The sequence below is a fragment of the Syzygium oleosum genome, unplaced genomic scaffold, assembly GCF_021117445.2.
Source record: "Syzygium oleosum isolate NSW1041296 unplaced genomic scaffold, Sole_v2.1 Sole_v2.06, whole genome shotgun sequence".
Taxonomy (NCBI): Eukaryota; Viridiplantae; Streptophyta; class Magnoliopsida; order Myrtales; family Myrtaceae; genus Syzygium; species Syzygium oleosum.
In genome coordinates this window covers 7,733,160-7,750,575 of record NW_026607490.1, presented here as the reverse complement: position 1 = coordinate 7,750,575, position 17,416 = coordinate 7,733,160, and the positions used below count along the sequence as shown (strand labels likewise).

The following is a 17,416-nucleotide window of genomic DNA, read 5'->3' as shown; positions in this document are numbered from 1 at the left end:
TCAAGGATAAATCAGAGCCACAAATGTTGCCAAAGAACGGCATGATATATCAAAAAGAATGCTCGTTCTCAAAACCTATTTGCTGCATTAGACACCTAGAATCATGTCTTTGCAGTTCTCAATCCTCGTCTTTCAAAAATCAACTATATAACCTTAGGCTGCGTTTGGTCGTCCGGATTTCTAAATAGGATAGGACTGGATAGGATAGGATAAGAAATCCTGGTATTTCTTCATATCCTATCTACTGTTTGGTGAACTACGAATTTAAAGTCGGATAGGATAAATTTTTTTTTTTTTTTGCTATTCACGGGTCCGGAGGAATCGGTGAAGGAAAAAAAGCCGAGAAATTTTTTTGGTGAAAGCGCACAAGGCGTGGGGATGAAGATGACGGCGAGTGGAGCGTAGGGTTTTTGGAAAAATAGACATTAGAAATCCTATCCAGGTCTATCCCACCCTCCCCCCTCGGATTTTTTTATCCGGTCTATATCCGACCTTATCCTATCCTGGACCACCACCAAACACAGGATAGGATAAAACATATCCTATCCTGGCTTTTATCCGGTCGACCAAACGCAGCCTTAGTGAATACATTAGTACATCAAATGCGAAGAGTTCAGATGAAACCCATTTTACCCTCCCAAAATTTGTTATCCTGGAATATTTTACACGGATTTAATGTTTCCATCGTTCAGTGCCCACGCGAAAGGCTAAATCTTCGGTTGATGTTCTGCATCATTCGTCGTCCTCTTCATCGTCCTCTTCAGATGCCTCTCTCAACCACTGCACCAACAAAAAGAACTTGCAATTATTATGAGTGCAGTACCATGAAACAAATGTTTCATAAAACGATTATAACAAAAGCATGCCGCTGAAATTTCTCTCTCAAGGCATACAAGAATTACATTAGACTTCCTCAAAAGGAACATCGAGAAGTACAATGACATGAAAATTTGAGCCCTATGGATCACCACACTTTCTTCACAATGAATCCTTTACTGCTTTCGTTCATTATGCTACAGAATTTGAGATGAAACCTTAAACTTCTGAAAACACCTCTGTTGTTTGACATACTTGCAGTTGTAGTGGATTCATTAGACTTGGTATAATATGGATTGCTCAGGACCCAAATATTTGATGGTGCTATCTAATGCCTTCAACTCCATCAAGTGGCATATTGTCTAGTAATGCCAGTACCCAAAACTATGCAACTTCACACAGACTCAATGGAAATTTTAACAAGAATCTCTCTGACTTTTAATTAATAGGAAATGTCATCACTTTATCCTTTCAACAGGTTAGTAGGTTACTACAAACGCAAGAAAGGAATGATTATATCAAGCCAAAGTGCAATTCCCAAAATCAAACTTCATAATGACAGGAACCAATGAAGTTGCTGGCAGTCTAAGGGAGAATCAAGACTTCAGACTCAGCTACACTACCAGTCAATTTTTCAAAAGTGAAAACCACTGCCCAAGATTATCTTCCATAAATTCAACACTTACAAGATTGCTTGTGAAGCGGGCAGTTCTAGCTATTACAGCATTAACAACTAGAGCGCTGGAAAAGAAATGCAAATGGAAGAAGCACCAAATATATTGAGTGAAAAATAAATGCTAATACATACTTGAAGGAATATCTCAGCTTGCTTAACAAAGACTCTGTCGGCTTCATCAGCATCTTTCTTCTCAGATTCCCAATCTTCAATAGCCTCTTCTGTTATGATGTCCTTGTCATACAGAAGGTGCAAAATCTGTATAACAATGCAGTAGCTGTTAGATCAGCTGAAAAGATAGCTGGCAATTTACTTAGCTCGAGAAGAAGAGGTCAAGTTACAAAATGATGGAAATAACAAATTCAAAATTGAGATAATGACAAAAGCATTTAAAAGCCAGCGATAGCTGGTTCTGGGAAAGTAACGAAAAAGCAAGCGATCTCTTTCCAAGCTACTATCCTAGTACAAATGCTCAAAGAAAGCTCGAGCGTAGGAACTAATCAACAGGGTAAGGTGAATCAGCGACAAATCACCTGCCAGTCAAGATCATGACCAACACAACCAATTTCTATAAGCTGACGGAAAAGAATTTTCTTTTCCTGCTTCAAAACCTACCAGTTCCTTCAAGATGAAAGCAATGGGAAATGAAGAAAAATAACCTGTGTAAACAATGGAGATAGCTCGCTCGCAGATTCCAGACATATCTCTTCAAACTTCAGTATCACTTCAATCTGTGGCATCAAGACTTCGTTATGGAGGACATGTATACACTTTCATGAAGCATTTACCACAGGCACTCAGAAATGTATAACTTATAACAGTCACCATCATTGAACATTTAAATCATAAAGACTACTATCCAAGCTCAGAAATCCATTTGCAAATGACAATATCACATTACGCCTAAAAATCATGGCATGTGAGGCTTTCCTCCTTAGTAGTTTAGTGGGTATGAACACCAATGAAATTTTAAAAGCACATGGCAGACAAACACCGGAGAACCGTGAGCAGCTTTTCAGAGACTTCCTAAAATGTGCAAGAAGAATATGAAATTATCAACACCGGAGAAATGAATTTTTGACCAAATGTCAACATATACAAACCTCCTCGTCTTTGCCTGCAAGATAGGACTTCAAAAGTTTTTGCCAAGTGTTGACCATATTATGCACGTTATGCAACAACTCATCTGAAGAAAGAAACTTGTATTAGTATTAGTTGTTCTATACAGATGTAAAGAAAAAATTATATTATCTATAGGTCCCAAAAAATCCATGAACGGCACCAAATCATGCCTATGGCAAGGTAGAAGCCCATGAAATAGATATAGAACATACATCCAAAATGCAGAACTGTTGTCGTTAGGAGCACATGCATGGAGAAACCCATCTTTAAGAAGAAAAGGCCATGGCATTAAACTGACAAATATGAAAACTTGTGCTCCAGACCGTCAAAGATTTTATGAAAACTTGCGCTCCAGGGAAAAACGTTCAAAACTTTTCCTCTTCTATGTAGGTACTATGTCATTGCTAATCACACCCTCCTGTGTCCTTAAATCTAACTATTCAAACAGACTCGTGCATTAAGATAGCAGCAATCCTCACATTTCGTGGCAACAGAAGCTTCCTTGAGATTGCGATTTCAAGATTATCTTTTTCTTTCATTTTGCATGAAGAGGATTATCAGTGATAAAATCATTCAAAGATCCAAAAAAAGATTCACCATGCCCAAATTTATCTACAAACAATGGTGAGGTTATCATAACTTGTAAAAATAAATAGTACAAAAGAAAAGGGATGCGGTAAAAAGCAAAGGACTACATCAGTGCAACTCATACACGTGAATCTTTTAAAGTGTACACAAACTAAAACTAACAGCTTTCAAGGGGAGATCTTTTGAAGCATCAATATCAAAAGCACTTGCAGCGGGAAAACATTAAGTCCACCTTTAGAAATAATAAGTACTTTGATTTACAAGTAAAAAACATTGCTGGAATTTATGAAGGAGGAGAAAGAACTGGTCAATGGTCGAAATATGAAAGCAAATGAGCACATTACTGCTGTTTGTGACTGTAATAATGAATGAGCAATAGTGCTTAAAATTTGTAAGGTCAACAAGAAAGCAGTGGCGCTAAAAATGACAGGTAATTAAAAGAACATATCACTTTAACAAGCATAAAATCTGGCCAACTGGACCATAGAAATTGAGACTGCATATTAGCATATGAGACAAAACAACTGATTAAAGGTCGACTCACTGTAATTTATGGACCCTTGCCCCAAAAATATCTTTGCAAAAACCAGTGTGAGCAATAATCTATATACAAGGTAATAGAACCTCCGAGTTTCTTTTCCATTAAGTTCAATTAAAAGCTTCCATAAGATGTTGTCTATAGCTATTCCATTTGCCAGAGTTGGGTATTCTGCTTCAAAATCACCTGCATCGTTTCTGTTTCAGTTTCCAACCGGCTAAATTAATTTGTTCTTACTTTGGCGCCTAAATATTTTGTAGCCATGCTGAATACCCAAATATAGACATTGTAACCGAACTCGGGTACAATCAAAAAGATAAAAAGTTGTCAAGAGGTAATAGTCACACACAACCCTATACTCACTCTTATTCTATTTTACAAATGTCCACTTGAATTGATTTGTCGCTACTGCCCCAAAGCTGCATAGACTAAGTAGCAAGAAAATTAAGGGTTGCTGTAGACAAAACTTACTACGTGAACTATGCGTAGTATCCAAAGCCAATTTCATCATGGAGTGAAATATAGCACCAGCACAGTCTGCGGATTGCATATTGTATGACAACCTGATAAGACAAACAAGCAAGCAAAACATGAAATACGTTCAAAGAAACTGATCAAATAAGCATCTGCACACAAATGACGACACAGGCTCGCAACAATTCTTTGGAACAGGAAGGAACATTAAAAAAAGAAATGGGCAATAGTTTCAATAAATAATAAATATTCTTAGATTCCGAGGAAAAGAGGTAGTTTGACAAATAATTCAATGAAAAACCATGCAGATGCTATGTTTTGATACAGTCAACTTTGTAGAACTCTTTAAAAAATTAGAGCAGAGGCTAAGACCAATTAGAAGATATCACATACCGCAGAGAGTTCACTTCTAAGATTACATGCTCTACTTCAACATTTTCATTTACAGCCCTCAGGAAAGTTGCCTCAACCTACACATACAAATGTTATTTTAAAGAGGATCCACTCAGCCAAAAAGTTGAACATTATCAGTATCTGATCTCGCAACTTCTCTACCTCCTTCTCAAAGTAAGCTGCATCGTCTTCAGCATTAGTTTGAGTGTCAGGTTTCAGTTCTCCAGATGATGCAGGAGCATTGCTATCTTGACTAACAAGCTCCAGGTCATCTTCTACCACTTGTGTAATCTCTGCAAGTTTCTCAGCAGGTATAGGAGCAACTGAATGTCTCCATTCTTCTTCGTGAGATCCTTCACATATGGACCAAATGTAACCCACACCACCATAGCCAAGCTGATTAACCATAGAAGTTAGCACAAGCAGCAAACTAACTGGTACCATATCTTATCCTCCAACAAAACCCAAAAAAAGAAAATAAAACTCTATCTTCTGCCCCAAACTAAACAAAGTAGAGAATTCCATCATATTTCACACAGAGACAACTTTGCCTTAACTTTTCAAGCCAAAAATTGAAGTCTAGTAACAAAACTCAAGGTGCAAATTGAAGATTTTAAATGTAGGGAATGCAAAGTGATAAGTGGAGAAAAGTTGGGAAGGGGTATATATTTAATTAAAGACTGATGTTGTGATCCATGGATGCTGGAAAATAACCTTTCACAACCAATTGCACTGAATAGGTACTCCTTGACTTTTTCCTTCGCCAGATAAAATGAAGAAAATCAAAGCTGTGACTGTCTGGCAAACTGTTTCAGGCTTATATTGCACTATAACATTTCTTTTAAACTAAATGGAGAAATGAGAATTTAGCAAAGTAATACAATATGCCCGTACAAATGAAACTAACTCATTTAGTCCAAATTACCAATACAATACAATGCTAACAAAATGAAAATACACAAATCAAGAGATGATCGTGAGGCCAAAAAAATCTTATAGTGATCTCATAACATTCTCAATTAATTCTACCATCAATTTGGATGCATGTGAAGTCTGTAGGTATGTAACAAAACCACACATCTGAAGACATCATTTTGTAACTTTGAGCCTAAATTCATTTCGGTGGCAAAGAGTAAACATGACAATCTGTTAGTTGAATTAAAGCACAATTTGCACAGAAGAAATCTGTGCTGAGACATGTAACATGGTATATCTTTAAGTAATCAACTTCAGCAAGAATCATCAACTAAGCAAATATAGCTAACCTCCGACAAAACATGGTGTTGCATCTCAGAGAATTCCAAGGAAGAATCTCCATTTAGCTTGTCCATCATATCAGTAGCTGCTGCACTTCAAAATCTTCAAGTTATAAACCGTATGGCAACTAAAATTCAGGAGAAACAAAACAGATTCAAGGCAGTTAGAAATTTGTAATCACATAGTTCCTGCGAGGAATAGAGTAACAAGAGTCCAAATGAGACCCCCAATCCTAAAATCTCATTCTGAAGTTTATTAGCCCAGATATGTGGGCACTAAATATATAGAGCTTGATGGAATGTTAAGAGTCTCTACTACTGAAGCTCTAACTTTGCTAGGCAAAATGGCCAGTGAATCCTACTGATCCGCTTTTGAAAAGCGCTATAGGTCTTCTCAATTCAGTATGAGGACTCTTAAGTGTCAAAAACAATAACTCTAGCTCTAACTTTCCCGCTTGGTGGAGAGATATTTACCATCCTTGTCACTTGTAGATGGAAGACAAACACAACCATTAGCCAAAAGCTTGTATTTGTTTTAGCGATTAAATGTTTCTTCGTTTGATGAGCTTCTACCTCTAGTTATTTACTCCAAGAAGAAAAAGTTGAAATTTAGCAGATCTCGACGATAAAGCACTTCCAAAGCTTTTCGAAAATTCCGTACTTTTACATGGCCAGCTGCCACAAGAAGTTCACAGGCCTATAGGCAGCAGTCATATAAGATAGAACTGCTCCAGCTCAACAGTTCTTCTGAGTCACGATAAGCATCTAAGAAGCCAGCCAAGATGCACGATGATTGCTAGATACACCAAAAGTCAATGAAAGAAATACGTAAGTTAATAGAACGCACCGGAATCCAGGGTGTCACTGTTGTTGTCAGCGTATTCCAGTTCTTCATCGCTATCTTGCTTGGTTGGTTGCTTAAGTAAAGATACCTTTGAATATGGTGGAACAACAAAATTTTGTCCAATGACAACCTGAGAAGTAAGATACATTGATAGGTCTATAAGGATTTTCCAAATGCATAAAATGTGATTAATTAGTATAAAAGTTGGTCGCAGTAAGGCAGGCTAGGATATTTAGCAAGTAAAATTTATCAGAAATTATTATCTCTCTAGCTAATCTGGTTGTGTTCTCCTAATATAAGAGGACTTTAATCTTCGAATTGGAAAATAATATCTTGAGTCTCAATAAAATCAGTACAATCATTGACTAAAGCCATCTGAAATGATCTAGAGAAAAAGCAGAACAACATTTTAAACAAGGTTTTAATTGAGCTAAATAATAAGTACCTTAAAAGACAACACAGCACCAGGTTTCAAAACTGACCCAGACTTCATGACTACTCCATCGCACACTATTGCATGCCTTAGCTCACATCCATCTTCAATGATGACATTGTCCCATACATAAGAACCTTCCATTAAGACATTTGATCCAATTACACACCCCTTTCCAACTACTGAATTAGTAATCTTGGTACTGCTTCCAATTGTAGTGCCAGTACCAATAACTGTAAGTGGGCCAATTTGTGCAGACCTGGATTGCCCTATTTCTGAGTAAACAGAATCCATCAGACCAAGCGACAAATTTAAATTTACATCCCAAAGTTAAAATAAGCAACGGCACCTTGCTCCAAAATGAGGCAATTCATGCATAAAGTGCTAACATTATTCCACCCATATAAGGAGAAAACAAAGAAAATGGAAATTTATTTTGTCACCAGAATTCGGCCCTCCCCACAATGAAAACAATTTTTTTACAGGAAAAGCAAGGGGTAAAGAAAAATACAACCATAGCAGAAAATGAATCACATCTACCAACAACTTATCCAACAATAACCTTATGATTTATCAATCATAAATATAGCAAGATATAGCACTTCATTTGCATTATCGTACTTTGCCATGCAATTTCAGCATCCCTTTGTTCTTTCAAAATCTTAAAAGGACAGAGGTAAAGCCACATGGTAGAAAGTAAATAAGATAAGGCCTTATAAGATTGAAAATCACCAAAAGTATATTAATCCATGGGACTATTTTTAAGATGCATCGCTCAAAGTTAAGAGGACAAGCGAAAGTATTTTCAAGGAAGATTTGCCATCAGAAAGGCAGGAGAAGAAATTGCAGGAACACATTCTAAAGCCAAAGTGGTGAAACAAGCAAGGGTCGTCAACATGCAGAGAAAGATGCTATATCTTTTTTTTCTTTTTTCTTTTTTTTTTTGGGGGGTGGGGGGGAGGATGCTAGCTTTCGTCTAGCGCGGTATTGTCAACTCAAAGTAAAGCACCTACAAAAATTAAACAAAAGACCCATACCAGATGCTCGATACATTCCCTGTCTTTCAAGTTTAGTAGCAGAATTCCCCAAAGACAGCACATCAGGAACCAGTGGGTATGTCCACCTCTGAATTATGTCCTTACTGATGGTGTCATAACCTCGGTAATTGTCAACTCTAGCCGCATAGCTTGAGTGAATTTCATGAGTGAAAATTTTGTAACCCATAATCTGAAACCATAAGCACTTAGCTCTGTGAAAATGCAATTATACCAAAAGGTATAACTAAAACAGGAATTTCCATTCGCTACTAAAATGGGGACACACAATGCACTAGCACGCATATCCACCATTGCATGTGACCACAAAGTTTCATGAAACTAAGTCGAGTATATTTGCGTAAGATAGAGGTCAAGAGCACAGACTAGAACATTCATAGGGAGAGAACTTAATTAGCACATAGGTTATGAGAAACATGTACATCATCAACAAGTAGTCCTTTCACAAAATGCCGACGAAGATGTTGATAGTCAAAATTGTCGGTGAAGAGACTGAGTACTTCAGGAGAGCAGATGTCTATATAGCAATCCTGCAAAGAAGACCATCACATATTAGTAATATATTAATCAATTATACAATTAATTCAGAAAAGCAAAGTGTGCGAACGCAAGCGGAACATAGAAGAGGTAACTTTCATTGGAGAAACCTGAATGTCATTATGAAGAGTGATTGAGGCATTATCGACCAGCAGCATCTTGTCAATAGACAAAGTCCCTTTTAAATGGTTTGTGTTCTCCTGATAATAGAGCAGCTGCTTTGTAGCAGGATCTATACCCATAAACAGCCCATCCGTTCCAAGACGAGATTGTTGAGTGATTGGAGAAGGTTTTGATCGTTGAATGACCATGGTCATTACAGCATTACTGTCCTTTTTCTTTCTCTCTTTATGTTCTTGGAGTGCCCTCGTCAATGACATATTGCTTAGTGTATCTCCACTGATAAGGACAAACTCCCCATGTATCTTAAGAGGCAAAAGTGGCATGGATCAGAGTTGCTACATATTTAAAATACAGAAGAAGAAATTTACCACTGGTAGCAGATTAAAAAGGCTCCGAAAAATGGATATAATAATGAAAGAATCACAAACAGGCTCATAGATTATAAAGCCATTTTACAAATATCCCATCCTTTCTAGGGGAAAGTCTGCATCCATCTACATGCAGTCAAAAACACAAAAGCCGGTTTTAAGTTTCCAATTTTACTTTAGATGAGTGTTCATCGACTCTGATATAGCAACCACGCAAATCATGCAGCATCCTAAAAAAGCACTCGGACATGTTGTAAATCACTGCAAGAAGTTCTAAGGAAAAGCGGACAACTACAAAGTTGCACATGCACAGTAGCACCCTTCATTTACTAACAATATCTGGTCGTTTCCCCCTCGATACACGAAAGACCGGTGAAGTATCAATATCAATATGGAGACATGTTATACATTTGAATGTGAAAGCAATAGCACTCTTCAAATAGACAGTCGACGCAGTAACAGGTGTGAACTGCTGCTTTGACTCTGAGAAGGGAGAATTTTATTGGATCAAGCAATGCACCTTTTTATAGAAGTGCCAAAGAAAAAGAACTCCAAGTGAAAATGAAAAGGACAAACAGAGTAAAGAAAGTTACCACATTACGCTCGTATATCACTCGAAGAGCATCTCCCGCACTAACAGAATTGTGTGACTCAATTGTTGTGACCGAAAACTTTGGTTGTGAAAACCACTGGGAATTCTCCAAGTAGCTTGTCACTTGCTTGGCATGAGCACAGCAGAATACAAAAACTTCTTCAACACCAGCAGATTCAAGCCATGCTAGTGTATACTCTATCATCGGGATATTTACCAACGGCAGTAGCACCTTCAATAACAAAAGGCTCATGTGACACCAAGGATTAAAATGCACATAATCGATTTGATAATTCAGGAGGAATTTGCAGGATCTAACAAATAGAGTATTCCAATAAAACAATTAAAAGGTAAACCCAGCGAAAAAAAGTAAAAAAAGGCAGGGGACATGCTTCAGCGTGTCAGAATTGATGTTCAACTTTTTCAGATATATCATTTATTCATGAAAAGCAACAACAGGAAGCTGGATCGAGCCAGGTACAAGTCTAAAAAAACCACAATCCACAGAATAAACATTGACAGTTAATAAATAATTGAATCCTCATAAGACCCTGCTGAACTAATTCGTTTGGAAATCCCAAGATACACCAATTTCTGCAACAACATCTACCTCTCCCTTCCCTAAACAATGCACGGCAAATGCTCTGATGAGTCATTGCTTGTGGTCGGAAAGGCTGTCCATCACCTCCATTCCTTAACTGCTGTAAGTTCGATCGGCTGGTAATTATGTTTCTAAACTCTTTCGATAGTAGCAAGCCAGAGACTTAAATAACGCATTTCCGACGGCCTTACTAACTTGTTGCAACCCAATGCGCCAGAGTTTGCCAAAAATTAAGCGAGCGAAAACTCCATCCGATAGTTACCAACCGACTGCTACAATCAATTCAACACTATGTAGACGAACTAAAACTCTGCGGAACAGGAACTAACCACCAACCTCGCTCATCAAATTGCACACGCAACATCGCCTGCTTCACGCATTACGCGAACACACATGCAACGCACACGGCATCTAACGCGAACCTCCACACGCAGTAACGGAAGCAGGAACAGAAGAAAGGCGGAGAACAGCGTTGGCAGCGCGGGTACCTTGGGGCGTTCGAGGGTGATCGGGCGGAACCTGGTGGCGAAGCTGTCGGCCAGGAGCACCGCCTGGAGCGGCACGCGGGCCAGGTCCTCGGGATCATCCGAGACCGCCCTGGCCGGGGCCTTCTTCGGCGCGCCCATGTCTTCTCCGCCGCTTCAACGCGGCGGCGGCGGCGGCGGCGGCGGCGGCGGCGGAGCCTGAATCGGAGATATAGCGAAGCGAGGTCGAGAGGGAGGAGCTGCCTGGGAATTTGGGGATAAACCCCTGATTCGCGAATCGAAAAACCCCCGTTAGAGAGAGAGAGAGAGAGATGGGAAGCAAGCTCAATGAGTGGGAGTTTTTCCTGCTCTTATGTTTTGTCCTCCGGTGTACGAAAGAATGTTCGGGTCCTCCGGTTGTGGCCCGAATGAAAACGGATCCCAGTAAGACTCATTTTTAACCCGGGTCAACAAAATTTCTCCTTTGTCAACTTAAAAAAAGGGAAATAATCTCTAACTTTCGAGAGATACTATTACTATTTTTTTTTTATACGAAGAAAGTTTAAGAGGAGGGGAGGTTACCCAACACCAAGGTCAGGGCATACCACAAGCAAAGCATACCACGGGCAAGGTCTTATAATGAATTTACAGATCGCCTACCAAAAAAGACAATTTCGGAGGAGGGGAGGTTACCACATGCTAAGATCAAGGCATACCACAGGCAAGGTCTTCTAATGGATTTACAAAACATGCCACAAGCAAGGTCTTATAATGGATTTACAGATCACTTACTAAAAGAGATTACTGACAGCGGGATTTGAACTTGATTATAGTGTACGAAGAGTTTGAACCTTACCAGCTGAGCCCATCCACTATGGCTAATTAGTTTTGTTGCGATAGATCGGGTTCCACGATCCGAGTTATCCCCTATGATGCAAACTCAAGTGTTCTGGTTCAATTCGGATCTTGGGTCGAACCGGACCCGATGCTCACCCCCTCGCAGTCATCAACATTGATAACTCCCCCCGTCCATCATTTACTTGAATTGGTTTTTTTTTTTTGGCCAGATTACTCGAATTGGTTAGAGGTTCCAGTTATAACATTTTGTTACCTTGGGGTTGCATTATTCTCCTCCTTCGCGTGGCCTTACATGGTAAAATAGAGAGTGCGCTTGATTGTTTGCTATTCCCGGGTTCTATATTCGCAGTTCTTACATCTCTCTGTCTCCCAGCCCTAATATGTTGTCTTTTCCTCTGAAAGATTTCTTGATGTTGAAAGAGGGTTCTTTTGTCCTAATTTTTGCGGAACCATTCGTGCTCAGCCTTCCAAAGTACCAAACGACAGCGATTGCAATGCTACGTTCGACTCAAAGGCCAAGGTCCTTTGATTTCATCTCATCGAATCGCATATAAACTCAATGAGTCGGGTCTGTTTATTGCAGTCACTGATATAAAATTCTTGAAGAGAGCATCACGAAAACTTTTGTCATCGACTCACATATCACTAAATTTGCGCTCAGCCTTCCAAAGTACCAAACGACAGCGATTGCAATGCTATGTTCGACTCAAAGGCCAAGGTCCTTTGATTTCATCGCATCGAATCGCGTATAAACTCAATGAGTCGGGTCTGTTTATTGCAATCACTGATATAGAATTCTTGAAGAGAGCATCACGAAAACTTTTGTCATCGACTCACATATCACTAAAAAGACCCGAGTTCATGCAGATATATTCGACTCGACTTGCTACCAATACATTCTCAGGATCTATCACTACCGCTAACCGTCCAATCAAGCCGCCTCAGAGTGAGACCACTCCCATTCATCGACACCGAGAAATTCATCCTTGATCCTTGTGTCTCTGCTCCACATACAAATCTATCACCTCAGGCGACATTGCACTTGCAGGTAAGCCGATGCTTCCCTTGCGAATATGCAGCGTTAGAAGCACGAAAAGATGCACCGAAGGTCGCGATATGAATTCTAGTCCTACCAAATGCACAATATTATCCTTATGGTCACCGAATAGCTATCTTGAAACCCGTCTACCAGAATAAATTTAGCTTCCAAGCAAATTCTGTTCGTATAAAATTCGCATTTACAACCACATAGACTAAAACAAGCAAACTATACTGAGATAAGAGATGTTGATGCTACAGCTGCCTCTCCACGCCTTTTACAACCCATGGAAGACCAGAGTAAGAGCAATCTCACAAGTGACAACCTACCTTTCTACCTACTATCACACTAAGTATGAGTCTGCCTCGCTTTGTATAAAACAGTTGCTGATTCAAGAATGTAAAAGGTATCCAAGAGTGGCGCTGATCATAACCACCATGACGACAAACAGAAGCGGGAATTCTGCTTGTACTCTTTGTCTGCTTTTCCTACTCCTCAAAATCGCCTGCGGAAAAGCAAGACGGCAACAAAAAGTGGAATATTCATTATGGTGGCAGTGATTCATGAAAGTAAGACGAATTGAGAAAGAAGGAAAGAAAACGGAAGATTGGGAATCTGCAATTGAGAAACTTACTAGTTCCTCTCTCCAAAATGCTCTGTCTTGAGTGTTTAATCTCCTATCTTCCGTAAGCTTTGAAATGGTATCCTGAGCCTACAAAGGATCCACATGAAAACTTGATTAATCTATCCCTGGAATTTAGGCAATGAAAGTATACGAAACACCCGCAGTTTAACATTGACAACAAGCGACAACATTCTACTAAAATGATCACCGAAAAACCAAAATCAAAATAGCAACAGAACAGGGCCATATCCTACATAAGATAACCAAATGAGCCAACTTTAAAGTAATAGCTACTCTATTTAATGCAGCAGTCAAATGGTAAGCACGGGAACACATGAACATACACAGACAACTCCACATGGATGCAGACGTGAGGAAACGCTGCCATGAACAACTTTTTATTCAATCATGGAGAAGCAAACTCGAGCAAACAAGACTAATGAAACAAGAACTTTTAGACTAACCTCACTGAGTTTTGATTCAAGTTCGTCTAGTTTTGACTTTATCTCCTCAACATCTCTAGATAAACTCACTTCCTCCACATTTGTTTTCACAAATTGCTGCAACTCGACATCCTTTGCCTCCTCCATAACAATCTCCTCCGCCAAGGTTTTTTTATCATCTGACTTCGCATCCTTTACTGCCTTCATCACCACCTCCTCTGCCGAGTTCTCTCTCTCTTCTGACTTCACATCCCTAGCTGCTTTGATCACAGTCTCCTCTGCTAAGTTCTTTTCCTCCTCCAACTTCGCATCCTTTGCTGTCTTTATCACAATCTCCTCCTCTAAGTTCTTTTTCTCCTCTGACTTCACATCCTTTGCCGCTTCCATCACAATCACCTCTGCTAGGTTCCTTTTCTCCTCTGACTTCACATCCCTTGCCGCTTTCATCACAATCTCCTCTGCTAGGTTCCTTTTCTCCTCTGACTTTACATCCTTTTCCACGTGCAAGTCTCCATTGTTTACTATCTTGATGTATTCAACAGCATTAGCCACCTGATGAAAATTTAACCTCAAAAGCAGGTTCAAACGATTTACCTCAAAAAATAACATCAACTTTGTCGCCCAATCTTACCATGGGCTCTCGACAGAAGAAGTCAACTCCACTCCATTCTTGCTCGTTTTTAACTGGAGCTTCATTTAGACCCTGCTTAAATGTCCCAATGAGTGGTGACAAGTCTGGTGAATGAGGCGGACTGATGAGGGACACCCGGAGTTTGTTCTCTTCTACATACCTGCCTTCATCCTTTGAAAACTGATAAACACAAAAATGAGAAAGCAACAAAATTATAAAATTTGGACTCCACGAAAAGAATAACCCCATACCATGCCAGACGTGATGTCCTCTTCTGTTGTACCAGGAGGAACAACAGTTCCTTGGATTAAGAACTTGTCTTTGCATATCATATCCGTGGGCACACTACGTGGAGCTTGCATTGTAACTAAAATTGACACGACATACACGGTAAGCAACTCAACACTAACACCAAAATGCCAAATATCAATCTTAGTGGTCTAATAACGTCTTCATTTCATTACTGACCAAAACGACAGGATAATCCTCACCAAAACAAAAAGAAGCAAAGAACTGAACATGTCCAATATGCTATATATCTAACATGTTCCGCTCACTTATGTTCCACAAGAATGCAAAATCTCTGTATGTATGATTTGAACTTCGAAGCAATGTGAAAAGAAACAAGTCAGATGAAAATTAGCATCCATGAAAATCCTGTTGATATATCTATAATTTTAATACTCAATCCTCTCTCACATCCAGCACACGTTTTCTATAGGAGGAGAGAACCCCACACCTTCTAATCATAGATCAAATGTTTCAAACAGTGAACATTTGATCATTCGTTCTCTACAATCATGGCATTTCAACAATCAAAGTCAATAACTTGGAAACTCCCAGTAACTTCTTGTGTGTGCTTCAGTCAGAGGCCAATATACCCGTCCTTACCTAAAACTCAGGCATTTCAACAAGATGAAACAGACATGTACACCAGTTTCACAACAAATGCTGAAAAGACTGCATACCATTGAAAGTGCCTGCAGATTTTGGGGCAATAATTCCAGCATTTGGCCGGACACAGTATTTCTTTGGAGATGTAGTTTTGACCTGCCACAGTGGTAGTTTCCAATTTCAGATTACTTCACTTTCAGATGTTCGAATCCTGGCAATAGTAAGCTACCAAAACACTGTCAAATCATAGGTTATATTTACCTTAAAAGCGACATGTTGGTGAGTATTATTCACAAGTCGGATGTTACACGTGCTTTGCTTCTTCAGCTCAACTAGCAACAAGAGAAATAGATTAGCGGCAATTAGTTCATGTTCCCCAACTTTGTGCTGGCTAATTTCATAAAGCACGAGAAGAAAAAGAATACGCAAAGCCGTGACCAAATAATCTCAATGCAAAAATAATAATAGAGAATATCAAACATCAACAATTTCAGAAACATATCTGTACAATAAAAGATTCACTACTTCTGGCCAAATTTTTCAATATGCATGTACTGTTCACCGTATATTCTCCCTAAGCAAATTCATAGGAAGAAGCTAGCATTGCGTATCTCATTCTCAGAGCCTTACATATGAATTTGAGTTCACCAGGCTGAATATCCAAAAGTTGCTTCTCCATGGGCTTTAAGAGAATCCAGATTCAAAACAACTCTTCTTCGCATCCAGAGCCACCAACGGAGTCCCCCAACCTCCTCCTCCGCAACTCAAGAAGTTAAAAACTGCGAATGAGATCCTGCCATTGATCAAGCAATGAAAAAACCTCGATAAAAAGGCCATCTACAAGTGAAAACATCGTATAATCACACGTAATAACCGAGCTCAGAATAGCGCAAATAGAAGACAGATTCATCTCTTTTCAACCGCCTAATCCGGAGGAACAAAAAGGAGCTCCATCTCCATCGATCCTCAATCATTTCCAACCGCACCATCAGTGAAAACATCATATAATCACACGCAAGAACCGAGATCAGAATAGCACGAATAGAAGACAGATTCATCTATTTTCAACTGCCTAATCCACGGGAACAAAAAGGAGCTCCATCCATCCTCGTTCATTTCCAACCACACCAACAGAACCGAGATCACCACAGACGTAACAAAAAGGCTATACGACATGAAGGTCGCGAGCTCAATAACAAATCAATCCTAACTCGGAACAACCGCCCCGATCACACCATCAACGCTGTCCCCAGCTTCAACGGTTAACTATCTACAGTCCAGAAAAACTCAGGAACAAAATGCACCGTCTCCATGCGAATTCGAAAAGCATCATCGGAGGATGACGAGCACCTGCACCGACAAACTGCGAAGCCAAAAATAGAGCTGGCTCGATTTCCAAAAACGAGGTCAAACACGCAAAGCTCGGCAGTCAACGCTCAACGAAGACTCCGCACCACGACAAAAAAAAAACAGAAGAAACGCGATTACCAGCGCGGAGAATCGCGAAACACCGAAACCAGCGGCAGTCGAGTGTTCGAACTCGGCCGCTTCATAAAAACCGAACCAAATCGCCGCAACGAAGCTCGGATCAAGCCATATCCAACTCGGATTCCGACTCACCTCCAACTCGGCCCGCTCGACAAGCTCCCGATCGGCGCCGATCGCCGGAACCCGGAAAAAACCGAACGAGCTCGGAGACGAAACCGCCGGATTCCGGAGCACCGACCAGCGGCGGCGAGGCACGAAGGACGACGCGCGCCGGTTTCGAGGACGCTGCCGAGGAACGTGTGAACGGCGACGGAGAAAAAGCCTCGGGACCCGGCGTCGAAACGCGCACGGGGAGGGAGGGAGAGGGAGAAGGAAGGAGAAGAGCGTGGGGTTTAAAGGGGGGGAGAGGGGATTGGCGTGAGCTGGCCGCTTCCTCTTCTTATGCGCGGGAGGATGACGTCGAGCTTCGGTTGGGGGTCGCTGCGCGGGGGAGGGCAAGGAGACCGAGAAAATCCACAACCACAGAGAAAGGAGAGAGAGAGAGAGAGGTTGGTGATC

The 17,416-nt window shown here is 40.3% G+C and overlaps 2 protein-coding genes across 6 annotated transcripts; both read right to left on the bottom strand.

Annotated features, from left to right (window-relative positions):
- Positions 1–579: 579 nt before the first annotated feature.
- LOC115685973 (uncharacterized) lies at positions 580–11,267 on the bottom strand. Of its 4 annotated transcripts, none has more exons than XM_056312246.1 (15): positions 10,905–11,266; positions 9,817–10,047; positions 8,843–9,157; positions 8,618–8,725; positions 8,178–8,367; positions 7,153–7,415; positions 6,711–6,837; positions 5,873–5,952; positions 4,770–5,003; positions 4,608–4,684; positions 4,212–4,303; positions 2,596–2,678; positions 2,152–2,223; positions 1,625–1,750; positions 580–768 (listed from the first exon to the last, which is right to left on the bottom strand). In XM_056312246.1, the coding sequence occupies exons 1-15, from the start codon at positions 11,040–11,042 to the stop codon at positions 733–735; spliced, it is 2,172 nt and encodes a 723-aa protein (XP_056168221.1). In that variant the 5' UTR covers positions 11,043–11,266; the 3' UTR covers positions 580–732. The 4 variants fall into 4 exon arrangements, with proteins under 4 accessions (XP_056168221.1, XP_030466993.1, XP_030466992.1 ...); XM_030611133.2 differs by having other exon boundaries at positions 580–780; positions 5,873–5,949; positions 10,905–11,264; XM_030611132.2 differs by having other exon boundaries at positions 580–780; positions 10,905–11,263.
- Positions 11,268–12,908: 1,641 nt separating this feature from the next.
- Positions 12,909–17,165, bottom strand: LOC115686002 (vesicle-associated protein 2-2-like). 2 transcript variants are annotated; one of them, XM_030611170.2, is made up of 9 exons: positions 16,991–17,165; positions 16,001–16,163; positions 15,632–15,702; positions 15,445–15,526; positions 14,728–14,843; positions 14,477–14,656; positions 13,867–14,397; positions 13,412–13,489; positions 12,909–13,282 (listed from the first exon to the last, which is right to left on the bottom strand). In XM_030611170.2, exons 2-9 carry the CDS (start codon positions 16,047–16,049, stop codon positions 13,169–13,171), a joined length of 1,221 nt encoding a protein of 406 aa, XP_030467030.1. In that variant the 5' UTR covers positions 16,050–16,163; positions 16,991–17,165; the 3' UTR covers positions 12,909–13,168. The 2 variants fall into 2 exon arrangements, with proteins under 2 accessions (XP_030467030.1, XP_030467031.1); XM_030611171.2 differs by having other exon boundaries at positions 16,001–16,149.
- Between the last annotated feature and the right edge of the window lie 251 nt (positions 17,166–17,416).

What these genes read in the sequence shown, in the direction of transcription:
- LOC115685973 (XM_030611132.2), bottom strand. Translation starts at nt 11,042, where the DNA reads ATGGGCGCGCCGAAGAAGGCCCCGGCCAGGGCGGTCTCGGATGATCCC. An exon ending in TCACCCTCGAACGCCCCAAG is followed by an intron (nt 10,048 to 10,904) that starts GTACCCGCGCTG and finishes TTGTTATTGAAG; the next exon opens with GTGCTACTGCCGTTGGTAAA. An exon ending in GGGAATGTATCGAGCATCTG is followed by an intron (nt 7,416 to 8,177) that starts GTATGGGTCTTT and finishes CTGTTTACTCAG; the next exon opens with AAATAGGGCAATCCAGGTCT.
- LOC115686002 (XM_030611170.2), bottom strand. Translation starts at nt 16,049, where the DNA reads ATGGAGAAGCAACTTTTGGATATTCAGCCTGGTGAACTCAAATTCATA. An exon ending in ACCAACATGTCGCTTTTAAG is followed by an intron (nt 15,527 to 15,631) that starts GTAAATATAACC and finishes CCACTGTGGCAG; the next exon opens with GTCAAAACTACATCTCCAAA. An exon ending in TTGAATCAAAACTCAGTGAG is followed by an intron (nt 13,490 to 13,866) that starts GTTAGTCTAAAA and finishes GATCCTTTGTAG; the next exon opens with GCTCAGGATACCATTTCAAA.